The following is a 19091-nucleotide window of genomic DNA, read 5'->3' on the forward strand; positions in this document are numbered from 1 at the left end:
CATTGCGCCTATCTTTCTTTTCTCGTCGGCCAGATATAGCGCAAGATCTTGAACATGCATATGAGGGAGGTCATTGGGGGTAGCAGAATGTGCAGTTTTTTTTTTGGTTCGACTTTGATTGTCCTTGGTTTTCGGATTTTTTTTCGCCGCATCTCGTTTCTATCGCTCTTCTTCGATCCTCACGTTTCGTATTTGCGTTTCATTTTGCGCTTTTATTCGGTGGTTGAGGTTGGTTCTGCGGATGGAATGCGTCACCTTTCGGCCTCGAGCTCATACAATGCTCGAACCCGTTGTATCCCGCCCGATGCATCGTCATCCTCATTGTATCGGGTCCATTGTCTCGGGCGAACGGCCATTGTCATCGTCTCCGACCAAGGGCCATCGCCTCGGGCGAAAGGCCATCGTCTCGGGCGAACGGCTAGCTTTAACTGGTCGACTAGCTGCTTGGACGGGCTGCCTGATTGGCCGCACTGGTTGGCCGGCTGTCTAGCTGTCTAGTTTCCGTGGGTATATACTCACGTTCTTATTCACTTTCGGGGAGTTGGACGTTCGGGCATTCTTATCCCTGTTTGGGTGTTCATGCGAGGCTCGAAATTCGAACGAAGCTCGAATTTTGAACAGACGAAGAGCCTTACTCTGTATGATCCTTCGAGGCGCATGTGATGTATAGTAAATCGAGATCTCGTTCCATAACACCTCGAGCATGCGCTCCGTGTCATACTGCCAGAACATTAGCTTCACATTGATCGAGTGGTCGAGCTGCAGTACGTGCCGGAGACGTGTCGTGGGTCGTGGTCGTGTGCCGTTATTGATTTTCCCCTTCGTTCGAGTTCGAGTTGGGTCTTCAATCCGTTCTTCCTTACTAATAGACTGATAATAAATGATTTGTAAACACAGGTTACTGTCGTGCTGATGGTTCTGTAAGAGTTGCAGCCGTGTTGTCATCCTAATCCGAGACAGCCGTACATTCGTCGAGATCGATTTTTAGGCTAACATGAAAACACATGAACTGTCGATGATACATGCTTTCTTCTCCCTCTTCAACTCTTCATCGACCTTCACCACCCCCCATAACTCCATCACCGCTGCCTCTCTACGCAAATTTTTACCTGGCCTCGTGATTGGTCTGCCCTCGAATAGCTTTCAAAGTCGCTGCTGGATTCTGACTAGTTCAGTTCTGGGTTGCAGTGTTGGATTTGTGTCTGCGCACAGCTCTAAGATTTTGTGTGCCTGTCCCTCTGCATGTACGCGGTGTACGTCCTCGACATGTTTGGTATGCAAAATCTTCTTTGTTTGTTGGTCTCGTGAGCTCAATATCCGTAGATGTTGACGGCCTGTTCTCGACTGCTTCCCTCTGCCGCCCCACCTCATTGTATCTGCCTCATTGTCCCAGACTCCTTCAATCAGGCTACGCTGCTCTCTCCTTCCACCTCACATAGCTTACACTCCAAGCGTTCATTCCAGGACCGGCCAGATGATGCGACACGGACTCAGCTCACTCACTGAGACGATCACGCAAATTTTAATCTTATCTTGAACAATCACCGCTCGGCCCCTTCCTTGATGCTGGAATGACACTGTCTGAATCAGTTTCATGGTACGAGGAGAGGTGTAGATTACAATTCAAATTTAAATACTACGTTGCGCACACATCTTTATCGCCAATAGAGTCATTCAATTTGACACCACGAGTTTTTCGTAGACAACCAGCGAACCTGCCGACTTGACCGCTGCACGAACTCATCCGCGCACCCTCACTTGTCCGAATCCATCTCCTACTCGGCCTCCCGATACCTCGCAAGCACATGCTCATCCACCCGCGTCTCCATTTACACCTTGCACCCACACTCCGACGCTACCTACTCTTTGTCGTCGGCATCATGTTTTTGGGTCAAAACATCGGCAGCCCGTTCCGGATCCTCAAAGTCGCTGATGATCGAATTCAGAGCTCCGTTTACGGCCGCGTGAAAGACTGAGGTAGATTTGGTTTTTGGGAGCCCGGTTCCGTTTCGAGTGCTATTGACAGTATGCGCTTCCCATTCCCGTAAAAAGAGGAGGAACCGTGCGGTCAGGATCCCAGATACTTAAGGGGTGATGCAAAGTCGTGTTTCGTCAAAAACAGAACAATTTCAGAGTTACGACAATCCCTTAGAAGAACCAGAGAAGCCTCCACTGGACCAAGAGCAAAGGAGAGCTGACCACGTCTAAGTATGTAAGTAGCATGTAACCTCGATGAGTACTGATGCGACAGTTGTTCACGAAGGGAAGCATTGGAGAAAGATAGGATCTGTAACTATCCCGGCGTGGGACCGTCATAATAATAGCCGCCTTGCCATGACCTCGACCTCACCTTGAACATGAGGTCCACACACGCCACTGGAACTCAAAGCGATATGAGAGAGCAGGATTTCACTCTTCCTCCCATTCTTCCGTTCGTTTCATCCTACTGTCTATCTTCCAGCTATCGCGAAACATCTTCTCAGAATGTCATTTATTCTCAAATTCGTCTATATACTCTGCGGCTGCTCATCAGAAGGGACCGACGCCGAGACTGCATATGCGTATGCCGAGAGTCCCTACGAACGACAATTACAGCAACAGCTGCTGCCTCCACTGGGCGAGCAGCATGGATATGGTTCTGTACGTCAGGATCAAGACACCTTACACTCTGTGATAAATGAGCGTCCTGGAGATGAGCCAGTGCGAGGAAAGGGAGAGGGTACGGAAGGAATAAGGAGCTATGCGGAGGCAGTGGTATCGAGCTCACAACCAGCTGCTAGTCGTGGGGATGGAGTTGACGTAATATATAGGGAAAGGCCAATGGTGTGTGGCAGTCTATTTCTCTATCTCAGGCTTGACCTTTTAAACATTTCGATCTTCTCTATGGGTCGCTACTTTCCTCGGCGCCAATCAAATAGAATATTCCCATTGAGGGCTCAAATTACGCTACCTCGCGACACCTCCATTACACCCATGGGGATCAGATGAATAAGTTGGATTATGATGCAGATGCGATATTCCGAAGTAAGTATTAACCAGCCCATATTTCTGAAGACGTTATATGGAGATCCGGGGGCTAACGCTGTGTCTGTGTGGCCAAAGAGAAGAACTCGGTGAGTTGTCTGCTTGACGAACGTTCCCGAAACTGACTGATTTCTGTGCATCGTCTGCTCTGATCTCATGGGCATAGAAATGTAAACGCGGCGAGGTCGATCTGCATGGTCTCCGTATCTCAGATGCTGAGTTTTACACGGCTAAGTCAATACAAGAGTATCGGCAACGTGGCGAGTCTTCTGTTCGTCTTATCGTGGGTCAGTTATCAGCTATTATCCCCACTTTAGATCGGGCAGACAAACCGATCATATTCCAATACTGCGCACAGACATTCCTGTCGCTTTCCTTGATGTAAAACTAATGAATCTCGGCTTTTCTGCCACAAGGGAAGGGATTACATTCGGTGAATCAAGAGCCTAGGCTGCGTCCTGCGATGTCCAAGTATCTTCAGAAGTACGTCCCGTTCATGTTTTGGTTACACCATCCGCCACTATCTCAACCCCACATATAATCCACCCCATGCCCCAATGCTGAATAAAATATCCGAGCATAAAATTATGGTCATTGATCTGCGCCCCATTTTCATAGGAAGAACATCGTCGCTGTAGTCGACCCCATGAATTCTGGAGTCCTGATCGTCCAGCTTGAAGGTGGTAAACCTTCTCGCAAATCAATGAAGCGAGGTCGTGGGCCCAGATGAATTCGCAAGAGCGCTAGTTTCAGAAAGAACTAACACCTATCGTTGTCAAGCAAGAGTCCAGATCAAGGCTATCGCTTGATCTGTTTACTACAGAGTAGAGTATCGTGGTAGTGGAAACATACTCGCCACCGATAGCATACAGCGCCGGTAGATCGAAAACTCCAATGACCAGTGACTTCTCGTCGAATAATTCAGCCCTCTTTGGATCTTTAGTACCGCGTACAATTTAAGGGGTAGGAAGAGCAAAATCGCAGCGGAAAGCGACAGGTACGCGAGAGTCAAAAAGTCTTATGAAAAGGGTAAGGTCGAATAGTCGAAGATCAAATACAAAGAAGGGACTTGAGCGAGCATGAGTAGGGCGATGATGCACTTACGTCGAAGATCGAAACTCGAGCTCGTCTATCCCGGTAATTATGTATATGCGTTAAGGAACGACCGATAAATATATCTTGTCTTGCTATGCCACCAACCTCGCTCGAATTATCAACGACATCCTTCAGCAGAATGACTTGCTCTGGCCAATAGATCAAGGGGTGTCGTGGCGATGGTGCATGGGGCCTTAGCGCGCCACAAACGATGGGCAATGTGACGGACGCGGAAGTCGACATGTAGGTGGATGCGATGAATCTGGAGCTGGAAAACGACTGAGCACTCGACAGCAGATATGAAGAATAAATACTGTCCGAGTGCGGGGCGTGGTGGCTGTCGAAGGTATGTTGTTAGGAGCTAACAGAGTTTCATGGAGAGCGCAAGAGTGACGGTAGACATGGTGGTTAACGTGAGACAGTGAAGAGACTTATCAGTTCTGGGCATCACGATGATCTGGCGACAGGAAGATCGGAAATATTGGGCAGAAGGGGAGAGATGTGGACTTTCGTACCGTTCAAGCCCCATGAAAGGCAAAAGCATTAGATTACGAAGCTGGACTGTGATATCTTCCGAAAGAAGACTACCCTCACTAGTCGCCATCCCCCGGCCGGATGCTATGAAACCCACGTACATAATTGCCGTCCGTCGAGCCCCTCCTCCATGGCTTCCTCTCCTGTTACACCACACAAAGAGCCGTCGGAAAGACATCGTCTCAATTCTGGTAGTTTCTTATGTGTGGATATTTCAAGGGCTGGGCGAGGACGAAGTTGATGGGAAATCGTTGAGGAAGAACTGCTGTTTATAGTCGGATCGTGTGGAAGAGCCGCGTCTTTCGCAGTAATAAGAGAGGGTCCAGCTAGAGGAGGTGTATTAGGTATGATAGAAAGGCAAGGAAGGTCAGTGTTTCACGGAGCATTTTGTGGAAGAAAACAATCGGACAAGCCTTCAGACCAACATCTCGAGACATCTTCGCCTCATAGCACGTCCATTATTACGTCCATCCTTCGTAGCGCGAGATTGTGTGGCCATTTATCAGCACAGATCGTCAACCTCTGTGTATCGTAGGTAGATGCACAGGTATTATGACGGAGTAGTCGGGCGAAGACCGGGTCGTACGAATGTTCGAACGAGGACGAGAGTAGTGGAGCTTGAAGAGGCGAGTAAAACCTATGCATCATGACGAGGGATGGATAGGGGTTGAGAAGGGAGGTGAGTGATGGAGCTGCAAAGTGGGATGGTGAAAAGTGGTGAATCCATGAGAAGCTATATGACTATGTGGCAAAGCGGGGACAGGAATTGTAGGAAAAATAATTGCTGACGTACCTGCAAACTTCCGTCTTCTCCTACACCGGCAGCGCATGCGCACTTGAACGATTCTCGCTCTCATGTCTGTAGAAGCGCTACCCCGCATGAGCCTTGTATCATGCCCATCTGCGCTCACCCCGATATTCGCAACGGTGAACACACTAGTCCTGCGACTAAACTAATGCTGCATGGGCAGTCTCCACGTAAACTTCGAAAGCTCTCACCACATCCTGCAAATTTGGTCTCGTAGCGCATCTAGAGAGAACCAAAGCAGCGCTTAATCGTCAAATTACAGAGTACTATAGAAACTTTAGAGCCTAGCCAAGATGAGACTATTGGTGGCAGAACATCGCTAGCGAGAGGCACGACGAGCTGGCAAAGATACAGCTCGAGTATAGAAACAAGCACAGAATACGAACGTAAGTTTCAGCGCGAAGCTGATTCGAACGAACGAGGCAGAGAGGGAGTTATCAGTGACATTTGAGTCCACATAGTCGACCACTGCACATTTGTGTACATCCAGTCGAAGACGAGGTCGGAGCGGGGACGACAAACGCACGTCGAAAATAAGATGTCGAAAAAAAAGAATACAGGGAGAAGAAAGCAGATCGTCAACAATCGAGTAACATTTCTCACGAGGAGACATTAAAGACGGGCAAGATCAGACCACGGTAGGTCACGCTGACGTGAACGAATAGAGAGGAAACTGAATGTTAAAACAAATAAATAACCCAAGAATATGACCAAAGAAAAGAAACGTACACTGTGCTGCCCTCCAATGACGTCTCTCATATTCGAGATCTTGCGCCATATCCGGCCGACGACGTGTTCGGTGCCTAGGACGGTAATTATCGCTGGTCTGCGGACGAAGAAGGGAGTGAGGAAGGGAGGAGGGAGGGAGGGAAGCAAGAGAGAAAGTGATCGTCAGTACGAGTTTGAGTTTGAATCCAGGACGGGGATGGAGGTGGAAGGGAAGTGAAGAGGAGAGAAGAGAAGAGGGGGCGGTGGGCGGAGATAACAACAGAAAAAAAGAACACCAAAAGTAACGCATATACGCAACTCCCCCGTCCATCACATCGAACCAACAACGCTGGGAGAAGAATAAAAGAAAGTGGAAAGAAAGGACGCACTGATCGGTCCAGTCCGCTTTACATTTGAGCTCAATGAGGTCGTGCGATGACGAGGCTGCGTTTGCGGAGGCTAGGTTGCGGAAGGAGGCGATCATGGGGGGGAGGAGCCGACTGTGGGGCCTGATGGGAGTTAGTGAGAGTGACAGGAAGTAGGGATGAAGAGATGGGGAATGGAGACGCGGAAGACGAGGAAAGAGGAGAGGAGGGGAGGGGAGCAACGCACTAGAGAACTTTTTCTTGAAAGTACAGAGATCATTGTCGTCCATAGTCTCGGTCAGCTGTGTCTTGTGGAAAGCGAGGAATTTGGTCCGGACGGTGTGCAACGTTCATCAAATCTCAAAACCACGACATAGAACAGGAGTGAACGCACCTTTGCGATCCCGCCAACTAAACCCTTGCCCATCACACCGCACAACATCCTGCCCCGGCGAAATCTGGATACTAAAATCGTCACCACTTATACTCCACATCTTCTTCTTCATGACGAGCGTCTCGACGTGGAGCAGGCAGAAGGCGGCGTTGAGGCCGATGGGGAGGCGGAAATGCTCGAGGAGGACGGATTGGGGGGTGGAGTGGCCGAAGAGTCCCATTGCGGTTTCGTGTGGTGTTCGGTTGCGGGTGGGCGTTCGTGGAGGGCATGGGAGGGTAGATAGCGAGGTTTATAGCGAGGAGGAAGGGGGCGATGCTCAAAGCATTCGACCTACGCGTCGAGTGCGAGCGGAAGCAGGGTCGGACGTTGTGCACGCTGGCTATGAGCGCTCAGTATGCGCATTGTTTGTGCGTTCTTGGTGGTCGTGTTCATTGATTCTTCGTCTCAGAGAACTGCGCCTGTTCTAGGAAGACAGACTACCGACTTCACGCTGAGGTTAGTGCTGGGTACCAGGGAAAAATCTAAGTGAGGGCGTGGATCTGGTGGCCGAGAAGGAGAAGTCAAAGCGAAGCGAAGCAGAGATTCAGGGGAGGCTGTTGGAAATCAGCTTGTGCAGCTCGACGTTGCGAGACTTTTCGCGAGGTTTCCACGGTCAGGCTGAGTCAGCTGCGCCACCCGGCTCCGCCACTTTCAGTACATTGTAGAATATTCTAGTATAATTTGTACAGTAGTATAAATACATGAAGAGTTTACCTGTGTAGGGCATCGGTTTGCCCTAACACAAGCCAGCCTCACAGCTCAGTGTGATTGCAAGCCCTCTCTGATTTCTCGTGCTTTTCTCACTCGCTCACGAAAATCCAACAGAGGCAACAGAACGCAATAAATGTTCCGGGACTCGGAGAGCTATCGATGCAGACCCCAAGTGCTTGAGACTCTCCAGACTCTCCAACGATGACGAAAGGCTTCCGTCAAAGAACAAATGTGAGAGAGACGAAAGCGAAAAAAAAGCGAGAGTTTCTGGAGATCGGAGGTTATATGTTTTACTAGTGCTTTGGACATAGATACCGCCATGACATGCGCCATCGAGGAACAGCCCAGACAAGGACTCGGTCGAGAGAGGGCAAAGAGAGGGTTGAGAGCGTCGGAAAAGGACCGGTAGTTCCCGTCTCCATCAACGGAACGACAACCACGTGGCACAAGTCAACTGTATTGTTCGCTCTGAAGGATCAGAGACAGATGCGCTACCGTTGCGCTATCGAGCTGTAGTTCCATAGCTCCCAGACAGATAACTGAGTAATGGCCCAGGATGTGAAACAAAGCAACCAGCATCCTAACACCGAGTCGTGGCAACCCTAAGCACGATCAAAGGAAGAAGAAGAAAAAACCATGACCTTTAGGGATTATTAGCTCAACTCGGAGTCGAACCGAGACTTTCTGTCAATTGTAATAAGCACCTCAAAGAGCACAAGTGGAGGGAGAAGCTACCGTTGCGCCACCGGGCTGTAGTTCTATAGTTCCCAAGACAGATACCAAGGATGTGAAACAAAACAACCAGCATCCAGCGAGTCGGAATGGCTCAAAGTAAGAAATACGAAAGACAATGGGGGAAAATGATAGCTTCGTTACACCTCCAGTAGCTCGCCCCGGATTCGAACCGAGATCTTCCTGCCAATCATTAAGCCCTTGACTCAAGCATTGGGGACAGACGCGCTACCGTTGCGCTATCGAGCTATGTCAATAGCAAGGCGACCTGCATGATGGCTCACCTCTAGATGTAGATTCCTCCGTTTGGGGATGTGACCCAGAATCCAGATCAAAGCAAACGTACCCAAACCCCAAGCACGACCCACTCTGTCCCTCTGAAGCAAAAGAAAGGGAAGACAAAGAAACTAGAGCCATAAATATCAAAAATTGACCTGCACGCTCCATAGTTCGACTCGGAGTCGAACCGAGATCTTCCGTCAACAATTAGGTCAATTCCGATCCACAATAGAGGACGGACGCGCTACCGTTGCGCTATCGAGCTAGATGTCCTCTTTAGTGAAGTTGTGAACCAGTTGAGATGTTAGACCCGAACACAGAACAGAGCGATCACTGTGTTCCCGAGTCCCCGAGTCTGAGCACGCCGATTAAGAAGAGAGCGCTAGCAAGTCGTCATGAGACCCCCACAGCCACGATAAAATGAGCACATATAGAGAACAGGAGGACGACTCAAGAGACTCGAGAGCTGCCATGGAGGTTGAGGACAAGTCGAGAGCAAGTCGGAGTTGAGAAGTTTTGTGAGCCACCACTGCCGGCCCGCCATCCGGCATCCCGAGCGGACCCGATTGAGGCGCTTGTTTTTTTTTACAACCACCACCATCATTCGTGTTCTCTGCTGCTCTCTGCTGGGTTTTTGTAGGCGTTGTCGAAGTACTGCGTTTTTATCCTCGAACGACTCCATTCGCACCTCTAGATAGAAGGGTCTCGCATAAGTCTATCCATACACACTGTCTCTACCCCATGGAGTCTCCGAACTCGAACCCGCGACCTCCGAGTTGAAGACCTAAGTTCTTGACAGATCGTGGATCTCTCTCTCATCTTGTCCAACCATTCAAATGGAACGGTCGTTCGCAGATTCTTCTTTCACTTCAATACTTACAGAGTTATAGAGGCTCTCCTCGAGCCGATTGGTGGGATAGCCGAGGATAGCCGCGTCATCGAGGGATCCTCGTTATGATCACTGCTCGCTTTGACACTGGCCCGAAATGGCCGCTCGGGAGTTGATGTGGACATGTTGTGTTTTGTTGCTATAGCTTGACTCTTATAGTCGGGATCGAATATTGGACGATGAATATTGATTGCTTGAGATACTTGACTGCTACTTGTCTAGTGCTTCAGTCCTGCGCATACTCTGGACGACTGGAAAGTGTGACACTCATATGATACTTGTTCTTCCATGACTCTGAGCGTTCTGGTCCGGGTGTGATGGTTAGGTCAAGGTTGAAGTATGCGAAAAAAAGAGTCGCAGCTCGATGTGACGGACGGCTGCCATCCGCATCATCATCTTCTCGCTGGCATTGTCCTACTCCCGGCGAACGATCCCCATATACGCCCATCATCAAGCTCGCTCTCCCCCTTTCTCCTCTTTCTCCTCTCGCCCCCTGTCCTCTGTCCTCTGTCCTCTGGTCTGGGCCACACACCACATGATGACGTTCGCAGTGCTCCGCGCGCTGGAGACCATCATCGGCGAAGCCAGCAACGACATCGAACGTGTCTATTCCTCTACCCAAGTCCCTGCCAACCCGCACTCCTCCTCCGCCTCGCCCTCCTCCTGCCCGCCCAGTTCCTTCTCCCTCTCCTCCGGCACATCTTACGATGCAGACAGAGATCGAGACTGGGAGCTCGAGTCGTCAAAATTTTGGTCTGCAAGTTGAGTGCGGATTCTACCGCATCGTACAATATCATGCGTTCAGTATACTAGGTGTACGTGATATTATGACAACTGTCGGTCCATGAATCTCAGAATCCTCTGTACGGGCAGTATCTCGGGTACGTATTCGGAGGAGGCAATGGTCGATACAGATATGTAAGCTTAGATTAGGAGCCGAAGGGATGCTTAAAGTGCACTATGACTACTCGCCCCCTACTTGTGCCAAAAACTATCTTGTTCTCGTATACCTTGAACTGGAATCCACCGAGACTTTGAGGTACATTACATACCCTCCCATGAGCTCTGTTTGTGATCCAACGTCCGAGTACCTGGAACTGATAAGTATCGTCCACTCCGTCCTGATCGTTACTCCAAGTCAGGATATCGGGTTTCTCCGACACATTGAACGTCCCACAGTTAGAGCGTAGCTTAGATCCATCCGAGGAGAGGTGCAGCCGCTCGATTCTCTCAGAGGGCCATTTGACATCGATGCGCTGAAGCTGATTCTGGGTGTTGACATCAATGACGACTAAAGATCCGTCACTGCTAGAGGCGACTACTAAGTAGGATTCGTCGAGGGAAAATGCAAGGTCGTGTACCCAGTAGTTCGTTTTGAAACTTGGAAATTGAACGGGTTTGGAACCAGCGCCTGGCGAGAAGCAACAGATGGTGATAGCGTGGTCTGTGGCCCAGCAGGCTGCAAACGTAGCGCCACACGCGACAACAAAGACCTCAGTATGCCCAGGGTGGCGGAAGACGTGCTGAGGTCTTTGTTCCCATGTATGAGTAGAGTCTGTTTCATACACGGCTACCCAGCCACTTTGCATGCCAAGAGCAACATGTGCACCGTTCCAGGAAAAGCACACCGAGTAGACGCCGCCTGAACGCTCCATGATGTGGCCACTGTGACGTCCCCACTCTTCACTAGGCCTGAACTTCACGACGCCGTGCTCCTCATAGTATGCCTCGCCTAGGTCATCGGGGCTCGTCCTGTACATCGACGCGGTGCCATCTTGATTTCCTGACAATAAGAGCGTGCCGTCTGGAGAGAATGCTAAGGCAAGGCCCCAGCAACGCGGGGGGTCGCCTTTCTGAGGAAGTGGTGGCAGCAGTGCCCCGCTGCTTGCATTCCAGACCAGAGTCTGGCGGTCGAAGCCGGTCGAAGCTACTCGTTTCCCGTCGGGAGAGAAGGCAACACTCTTGACTCTGGATCCGGAAATGTGGCTTGGCGGAGGTCGAAAGGTGACGCGCTTGCCCAGGGTAGCATTCTCAGCATCCCATATGTTGATTACATTGTCCTGGCATGATACGAATCGACGGTCGTCACATGAATATGCAAGCAAGTTGACGGAGGAATGGCGTCCCTCGAAGACTTCCTGCAGAGTGCCTATGCCGTCACTGATATCCCATAGGCGGATGGTCGGGTCGTCGCAGTCAGTGATCAAGTTCGTGGATGCATGGCCGATAACAATTTGGTTTCCTTTCGCGGAGTAAGCTACGCTGACGGCATAGCCAATGTTGGGATACGTTCTGCTTCGCCATTTCGAACCCTCCTCGGGGCATAGACGGAAAACCACCACGCCGTCTTGAACTCGAAAGATGTAGACATCTGGACGGCCGCTGAATGAGCATGCTATAGTGTCACCTTCAGGAGACCATGCGATGGAAGTGATGCCGCGGCTTGAGAGGCTGGACTGGAACGGAGTACGAATGGTGGGCCGATCGAAACTGTAGATCATCACGCTGCACTCTGTAGTTCCAACCGCAACGTCGGATCCATTTGGCGCGATTGCTAGACAACTAATTGCCGCATCGCTGTGACTCGTAGATTGTTTGGACGCTGAGATAGAGATGCCAGACTCGGACCGTGCATTGTGAGGCACGATCAATGGATGAAAACCCAACGCGGTTGGGCGAGTCGGAGACGCTGTGGCGTCGGAGGATGTGTCGCGCCCGAACATTTTCTCTAAGCGTAGAGTGTGATTATTGTCATCCACCGTGGCAACACGATCTCCAAGACTAGAAAATGCCACCAAAGAACATTTTCGCCCTAGCTCTCTCTCTTGGAAAGATCCCCGGTTGATCTCCCATACACGAATGACGCCATCCTCGGAACCCGATTGAAGAAGACCATGTTCAGAGGTGACTGCAACGGATAAGACCTTGGTGGAATGGTTATCCAATGTAGACCGAACGCCTCCAGTGGACAAATCCCAAAGGGTAAGACCCCCATCCGCGGTACCGCAGGCCAAAACGGCGGAGTCCCATGAGATTGCCATGCACAATACATCCTGGTTTGCGTTGATGGAACGAAGACGATAGTCCCACTCGTCCCCGATTCCGGACAGAACATTTGCTTCTCCGGCTATGTCGTTGTAGAAGTTCTGGTATATGAGCGTTTTTTTGGGTGTAAACGGGAGAGCTGATATGTAGACTTGTAAGGCCGAGTCGTGGATCGCGTCATAGAAATCGAACACTAAGCGTTCAGCGTCCGCTAGAAGAACCAGCAGAGGGTCATTCTCTTGGCATACCCGAATATGGGGAGAAACTCATCGACGTTCTCGCGAAGCCTCTTGCGAGTTCCGGGGCACTTGAAACCCAGCTCCGAACACTCATTGTCGAACCTATGAACAAGGCGAGCATATCTATAGAGCGTCCAGGACCACATGTCATCATCATAGACGCACTCGACGAATGCACCGATAACGAACTGTTCTCCTCTCCCATACTCGGTGCTCTACTGGACCATTTCAAAGCCTTTCGTCAATTGGGGCTCAAATTCTTCGTGACCAGCCGCCCTGTGAGTGGGATCGTCTCCACCTTCAATAGGGCGGATACAAGTTCGTATCGGGATATTCTTTACCTTCACGACATGAATCCGACGACCGTCGACCGCGACATCAGAGCATACGTCACGTATACTCTTCAGGTCATGGCGCGAAATCGCCAGGGCCACGTTCCTCCGTCCTTCCCGGATGATGAAGTTGTTGAGTCGATTGTCAAAGCGTCTGGTCAGCTATTCATATTTGCTGCGACCATCTGCAAATTCATCGCGGACTCCAGCTATCAGAGTCCTGCTCATATTATGCATCAATTCACCACTACTTCTCCGACTACACCCCATGTAGAAAGGATCATCCGCTTCGAGGAGCTCGGTCGCCTGTATCAGTTGGTCTTTAAGGACGCATTTCGAGGGGAGGCGGATCGCAATAACGATAGAGCAAAATCCCGCCTTCGTCTCGTCATCGCCGCAATAGTGCTCGTATTCACCCCTCTTCCGAAGGACGACCTGGCAGAGTTGCTGGGGAGTGAGTATACACCTTCTGTCATTCAGATGCTGCTCACCCATATGCATTCTGTAATCCATGTACCAGAGGACGACACCAGACCTATCCGCCCTCTCCACGCCTCGTTTGGTGACCACATCACCACAAAGAGGGAAAGCACCACACCTGATGACATCAATGACTATTTCTACGTACACCCTCCGACGTATCACGCCTACCTTGCCGACTTCTGCTTTCGCGTCATGGAAAACCATTTGGTACGCGCGAATATATGCGGTCTGCCACGAAACGAGGACTACGTCGCCATCAGCAATCTCGCCGAGTGTCGCAAACGGACCCTCACTCGCGCTTTGGAGTATGCATGCTGCCATTGGGGTGACCATCTGGTAGCCGCTTTGAACGTTGGCGAAACACTGGCAGGAGGAGAGGAACATATACAGACCGTGATAGGTGGAGCCCGGAAATTCGCCACCGTACGCTTGCTCCGGTGGATCGACATTCTTAGCGTCATACAGGAGTTGGATAAAGCGGCCCCGATGTTGATGAAAGCAAGAGAATCCCTTACAGTAAGTTAGATGAATTCTGCTATACTTGCTTTGTCTGACATCATACTGCATCACTTGAAGAGACATTTGACTTCGGAAGCTGGTAGGCGATAGAGGGGAATATGCGCTTGATATCTCGGGTCTCGTCGAAATCGCGAGAGCAGAAAAAGCCAGCACGAAACAATCCCTTATCGCGTGTGTAGTCCGCTAGGCTAATTGAGATGGTTGTCTTGCCCGTGCCAGCCATCCCGTTTAACCAGAAGATGCGGTGGTCTTCTGGATCACTGATCCAGAGTTTCAGCTTTCCGAGTACCTCTGCACGGGTGTCTCCAAAGCACTTCGTCCGGCTCTCGATCGCCTTCTCGAACATCGCCAGACTGCTGTACGGAAGTTTGTCAAGTCGTTGAGCGTCCGCTGGCATCCAATTTGTAAGTAGGACTCGCAGCTCGTGGTTGCATTAGTGAACCTACCCAGCTCCTGGCAAAGGAAGATTTGTTCGGTTACAAAGTTAGCTTGTGGATATGGAATCGTTGTGTTCACCTTCAAGTACACATGGTCTTGCTGCTGCAACCCTAGCTGATAGTCTGCAATGGCGACCCTAATCTGATTCACGCAGTCCTCGAGGCGGGCATTGTTATCTGCACTATTGGCAAGCCGCATTAACATCCCTTGCTTGTGTAGTCGTCTCAGCTCTTGCGCAATTTCTCCCAAGCGCCTGTGCAAGTCCAATACTGGAGGTTAGATTGCTACTGTGGATTGGGACGGTATTGTTAGCTTGCCTTTGCACTTGCCCTCTTCGTTCCTCCTCGCATCGATCGTCTCCCGGAATAGGTTTGTTGAACTGGATTTCGAGGCGTAAGAGCCTTTGGTTGATATCTGCATGTTTCTCCTTGTTTTCCGCGGTTTCCTTGAGAACGGTGACAGTAAGCGCAGTCCCACCTAAGCAGAACCGATTCAACAACATCGACGCTTACATCCACAATCTTCAGAATCTCGATGAGCGCCAAAACCGGTGCCTTTGCCACGGGAAAGGCCTCGGTCGCTATACCACCAAACTTCAGAGCGATCTTGAACCAGCTATAGATTTGATGGATGCAGCTAGTAGGTGCAGACTCGGAGTCATCTTCAATTCTAGAGTCACTCATAGCGGGCGGTCTTGGAAAGAGGCAGGGACAGGATGGTATGATTAGCTGCAGAGAGACGATGGTTGCAGGTGGGAGCGAGGAGCAAACCTATATCTGTTGCACTGAGTTGATATAGATAATCTAAAATACCTTGCGCTCATGTAGACATGATAAATGATGTACTCACATGCCCTCTTCCTGCGCGCACTGCTCCTTGGGATAACCTCCATCTGGCCTCTGCCCTGCCTGGTTATCTTCGACGTGGTCGCTCGTAGCTTCCCTGCCACCATTTTAAGGCTCTGCCAAATTTGGTTCAGCCTTGAACTCATCACGCTTATGTGTATGTGCGCTTCGCCCGATGATTCCTTCTCCAAGACGCCCCACAATTCCCTCTTCAAGACGCCCCACAATTCCCTCCGATGATACGATGCTAGGCAGTGAAGGGTCTCTGTTACGTCTTGAACTGCGCCTTAGAGGTCCGGCAACGAGGAATCCCACCTACAAGGAGATGCGAAACACAAAAAAATCAGTGCACATCCACATCGATATCAGCAATCGTCAACTGCTGTGGCTGGCTCGGGTGTGTAAGGCTGGCGACTGATGCCATACCCTGCCATGCACACCACAGTTTTCTATGGTGTACATACTACCGTACGGGGAGAGACGCGCTCCAATTGCGCTATTGAGCTATTCTTCTGCATCTCTCAAGATGGATAGGTTGGTCATACCCCGGGCCCAGGACGCAGAACAACAGAGAAGCCCCGAGTGTGAGCCACTCTTTCCATCCAAAGCAAGAAAAAAGGAAGACAAAGGAGATGCACATCAGCGTCAACATAAAAAGTTCCCAGGACCGTCCCGGGTATACATAGTGCGACTCGGAGTCGAACCGAGAACTTCTCTCCACCCATATAAGACAACTGGGACACGATCCAAAGTGGGAGAGACGCGCTACCGTTGCGCTACCGAGCTATATCTAATGGCAAGGAGACCTCCACGATGAATCACTTCTGGGCACATTTCTCCTAGAGCCCTGGACGCAAAATAAAGAAGCATGCAGGCGACAACTAATTCCGAATTGTGATAGTCTATGCTTAAAGGCAGGCAAGGAAAGGCGAAGGGAAAAGAAAGACCCAATGGCAGTCGTAGCTCGACCCGGACTCGAACCGAGATATCTCTATCAGCTGTCAATGTGTCATTTGTTTGCACAAGCAGAGATGGACTGTAACACGCTACCATTGCGCTATCGTGACAATAACTGGATTATGGGGCCTATGTAGATGAGAACACAGAACAAAGCAGCGTGCAGGAGAGCCCCAAGTCCGAGCCCCAAGTCCGTCCAACGCGAGAGAAAGGGAGGAGAAAGGCGAAGACCAGCATAGGCTTGGCAAAAAAAATTGTACGGTCTGAGGAACAGGCACGTTACATACTATAGCTCGACTCGGAGTCGAACCGAGATCTTCCATCAACCATATTATAAGGTCCATATCAATCAAAGATCGGGAACGGATACGCTACCGTTGCGCTATCGAGCTATAGTTACTTATAGCTTGACTGCCTGCATGAAAGACCACTTCCGATCGCATTTTCCCCAGAGTCAGAGTCAGGACGTAGAACAGAGCGACCTGCATCCAAACCCCGAATCGGGTCACCCTGACATTAAGTGCGATAGGCGAAGGGAAAGGAACATATAGACACAATCGATAGTAGCTCGACTCGGAGTCGAACCCAGAACTATCTGTAGACCATAAGTCCTTGACTCAAGCACTGTTGGGGACAGACGCGGTACCATCACGCTACCGAGCTATTAATTCTTCCACGTCTCTCAATATGGATAGGTTGGTCATACCCCAGGACGCAGAATAAAGCAGCCCATAGACAATTCCCGAGTCTGAGCCCCTCTGTCCGTCCGAAGCAAGAAAAATCCAAAGTAAGACAGAGGAACTGCGAGCATGAATAAAAAAATAAAAATCAAAAGTGATCGTAAACTGATGGACATACATAGCTCGACCGAGATCTTCCCGTCAGCCATTTTCTGAAAACTGATAGACGGAGCAAGTGGACGCGGATGCGCTATCGAGCTATGACTACTTATAGCCAGATGTCTCCTCTGTAATGTAATGGACCAGTCCAGATCTGAGAAATCTGATCACAGAAGAAGGCGAATCCCCGAGTACTTTATGAGCCACTCCACCCGTTCCAAGCAGGGCAAAGGAAAGACCGAGAACCATCAACACAAAAAGCGACGGTGTAGCTCGACTCGGAGTCGAACCGAGAACTTTCTGTCAACTGTATTGTTCGCTCTGAAGGATCAGAGATAGATGCGCTACCATTGCGCTATAGAGCTGTAGTTCCATAGCTCCCAAGACGAATAAGCGAGCAATGGCCCAGAGTGTGAAACAACGCAACCAGCATCCTAACACCGAGTCGTGGCAACCCTAAGCACGATCAAAGAGGAAGAAGAAAAAAAATTGCCGTGCGGACTATTAGCTCGACTCGGAGTCGAACCGAGAACTTTCTGTCAACTGTATTATTTGCTCTAGAAGATCAGAGATAGATGCGCTACCGTTGCGCTATCGAGCTATGTCTATAGCCCGATGTCCTTTGTGATGGACCCCTCAAGACCTCAGAAACAGGGACGCAGGACGAAACAGGGACGCAGGACGAAGCAGCGTACATGCAATCCGCGAGTCTGAGCCACTCTGCTGTTTATCCCAAGAAAGAGAGAGGGAAGACAAAGAAGATACAACGATGCGTGTAAAAAGGTGATAATGATATCCTGGAAGTAGCTCGCTCGGAGTCGAACCGAGATCCTTCTCTCCACCCATTGAAGACAACTGGGACGGTGATCAAAGTGGGAGAAACGCGCTACCGTTGCGCTATCGAGCTATGTCTATAGCCTGTTTTCCTTTTTCATGAGCCGGTGAAGATCTCAGAAACCCGAGCACAGAACGAAGCAACCCGTAGGAAATCCCCGAGTCTGAGCCACTCTGTCCCTCTGGATCAAAAGAAAGGGAAGAAAAAAGACCATGACAAAGAGAGTATTAGCCCGGACTCGGAGTCAAACCGAGATCTTCCGTCAACAATAACAATCAAATCCACTCCGATCTATGTACAATAGAGAACAGACGCGCTACCGTTGCGCTATCGAGCTATGGTCAATACTATGCAAGGCGACCTGCATGATGGTTCACCTCTAGATGTAGATTCCTCCGTTTGGGGATGTGACCCAGAATCCAGATCAAAGCAAACGTACCCAAACCCAAACCCCAAGCACGAGCCACTCTGTCCCTCTGAAGCAAAAGAAAGGGAAGGACAAAGAAACTACAGCCATAAATATCAAAAATTGACCTGCACGCTCCATAGCCCCACTCGGAGTCGAACCGAGATCCTTCTCTCCACCCACATAAGACAACTAGGACGCGATGCAAAGTGGGAGAGACGCTGCGTTATCGAGCTATGATTCTATAACTCCCAAGACGGATAGGTTGGCCATGGTGCAGGACGTAGAACAAAGCAGCCAGAACCGAAGCCCTTAATCTGAGCCACTCTTTCCTTCCAAGGCGAGAGAAAGGGAGGAGAAAGGTGAAGACCAGCATAGACTTGAAAAAATTTGTACGGTCTATGGAACAAGCACGTTACATAAGTAGCTCGACTCGGAGTCGAACCGAGATCTTCCGTCAACAATTAGGTCAATTCCGATCCACAATAGAGGACGGACGCGCTATCGAGCTAGATGACCTCTTTAGTGAAGTTGTGAACCAGTCGAGATATTGACGTTAAAAGACCCGAACACAA

General features: G+C 50.2%; 5 protein-coding genes, 7 non-coding genes and 2 pseudogenes across 14 annotated transcripts; 1 reads left to right on the forward strand and 13 right to left on the reverse strand.

Moving 5' to 3' along the window:
• Positions 1–251: 251 nt before the first annotated feature.
• On the reverse strand, positions 252–1596 carry STEHIDRAFT_116409 (uncharacterized protein; the record flags this gene model as incomplete). The annotated part of the gene is made up of 3 exons (XM_007311220.1): positions 252–494; positions 520–870; positions 1504–1596. 3 exons carry the CDS (start codon positions 1594–1596, stop codon positions 252–254), a joined length of 687 nt encoding a protein of 228 aa, XP_007311282.1.
• Positions 1597–5896: 4300 nt separating this feature from the next.
• On the reverse strand, positions 5897–7159 carry STEHIDRAFT_173038 (uncharacterized protein). Its single transcript, XM_007311221.1, has 4 exons — positions 6929–7159; positions 6559–6678; positions 6191–6287; positions 5897–6109 (listed from the first exon to the last, which is right to left on the reverse strand). Exons 1-2 carry the CDS (start codon positions 7146–7148, stop codon positions 6650–6652), a joined length of 249 nt encoding a protein of 82 aa, XP_007311283.1. The 5' UTR covers positions 7149–7159; the 3' UTR covers positions 5897–6109; positions 6191–6287; positions 6559–6649.
• A 1403-nt stretch (positions 7160–8562) lies between these two features.
• On the reverse strand, positions 8563–8659 carry STEHIDRAFT_t328. Its single transcript has one exon. It is a non-coding gene; the product is annotated as a tRNA-Trp (tRNA).
• Positions 8660–8856: 197 nt separating this feature from the next.
• STEHIDRAFT_t327 lies at positions 8857–8954 on the reverse strand. Its single transcript has one exon. It is a non-coding gene; the product is annotated as a tRNA-Arg (tRNA).
• Positions 8955–11347: 2393 nt separating this feature from the next.
• STEHIDRAFT_20895 (WD40 repeat-like protein) lies at positions 11348–12631 on the reverse strand (the record flags this gene model as incomplete). The annotated part of the gene is made up of 2 exons (XM_007311103.1): positions 11348–11539; positions 12374–12631. Coding segments are annotated over 2 exons (450 nt in total), but the record flags the coding sequence as incomplete, so codon positions are not given.
• Positions 12632–12966: 335 nt separating this feature from the next.
• Positions 12967–14202, forward strand: STEHIDRAFT_163536 (uncharacterized protein; the record flags this gene model as incomplete). Its single annotated transcript, XM_007311222.1, has 1 exon — positions 12967–14202. One exon carries the CDS (start codon positions 12967–12969, stop codon positions 14200–14202), a length of 1236 nt encoding a protein of 411 aa, XP_007311284.1.
• Positions 14203–14233: 31 nt separating this feature from the next.
• STEHIDRAFT_163537 (uncharacterized protein) lies at positions 14234–15317 on the reverse strand (the record flags this gene model as incomplete). Its single annotated transcript, XM_007311223.1, has 4 exons — positions 14234–14586; positions 14643–14810; positions 14905–15079; positions 15147–15317. 4 exons carry the CDS (start codon positions 15315–15317, stop codon positions 14234–14236), a joined length of 867 nt encoding a protein of 288 aa, XP_007311285.1.
• An 845-nt stretch (positions 15318–16162) lies between these two features.
• Positions 16163–16265, reverse strand: STEHIDRAFT_t326. Its single transcript has one exon. It is a non-coding gene; the product is annotated as a tRNA-OTHER (tRNA).
• A 460-nt stretch (positions 16266–16725) lies between these two features.
• On the reverse strand, positions 16726–16828 carry STEHIDRAFT_t325. The gene has a single exon. It is a non-coding gene; the product is annotated as a tRNA-Gly (tRNA).
• A 172-nt stretch (positions 16829–17000) lies between these two features.
• Positions 17001–17099, reverse strand: STEHIDRAFT_t324. The gene has a single exon. It is a non-coding gene; the product is annotated as a tRNA-Trp (tRNA).
• Positions 17100–17544: 445 nt separating this feature from the next.
• On the reverse strand, positions 17545–17640 carry STEHIDRAFT_t323. Its single transcript has one exon. It is a non-coding gene; the product is annotated as a tRNA-Gln (tRNA).
• A 140-nt stretch (positions 17641–17780) lies between these two features.
• On the reverse strand, positions 17781–17876 carry STEHIDRAFT_t322. The gene has a single exon. It is a non-coding gene; the product is annotated as a tRNA-Gln (tRNA).
• A 203-nt stretch (positions 17877–18079) lies between these two features.
• On the reverse strand, positions 18080–18182 carry STEHIDRAFT_t321 (annotated as a pseudogene). The gene has a single exon. The product of its transcript is annotated as a tRNA-OTHER (tRNA).
• A 156-nt stretch (positions 18183–18338) lies between these two features.
• Positions 18339–18447, reverse strand: STEHIDRAFT_t320 (annotated as a pseudogene). The gene has a single exon. The product of its transcript is annotated as a tRNA-OTHER (tRNA).
• Between the last annotated feature and the right edge of the window lie 644 nt (positions 18448–19091).

Source organism: Stereum hirsutum (genome assembly GCF_000264905.1).
Source record: "Stereum hirsutum FP-91666 SS1 unplaced genomic scaffold STEHIscaffold_24, whole genome shotgun sequence".
Taxonomy (NCBI): Eukaryota; Fungi; Basidiomycota; class Agaricomycetes; order Russulales; family Stereaceae; genus Stereum; species Stereum hirsutum.

Coding starts and splice junctions, on each gene's coding strand:
- STEHIDRAFT_173038 (XM_007311221.1), bottom strand. CDS start 7,148: ATGGGACTCTTCGGCCACTCCACCCCCCAATCCGTCCTCCTCGAGCAT. Junction 6,679..6,928: donor TAGTTGGCGGGATCGCAAAG/GTGCGTTCACTC, acceptor AACTCCCATCAG/GCCCCACAGTCGGCTCCTCC.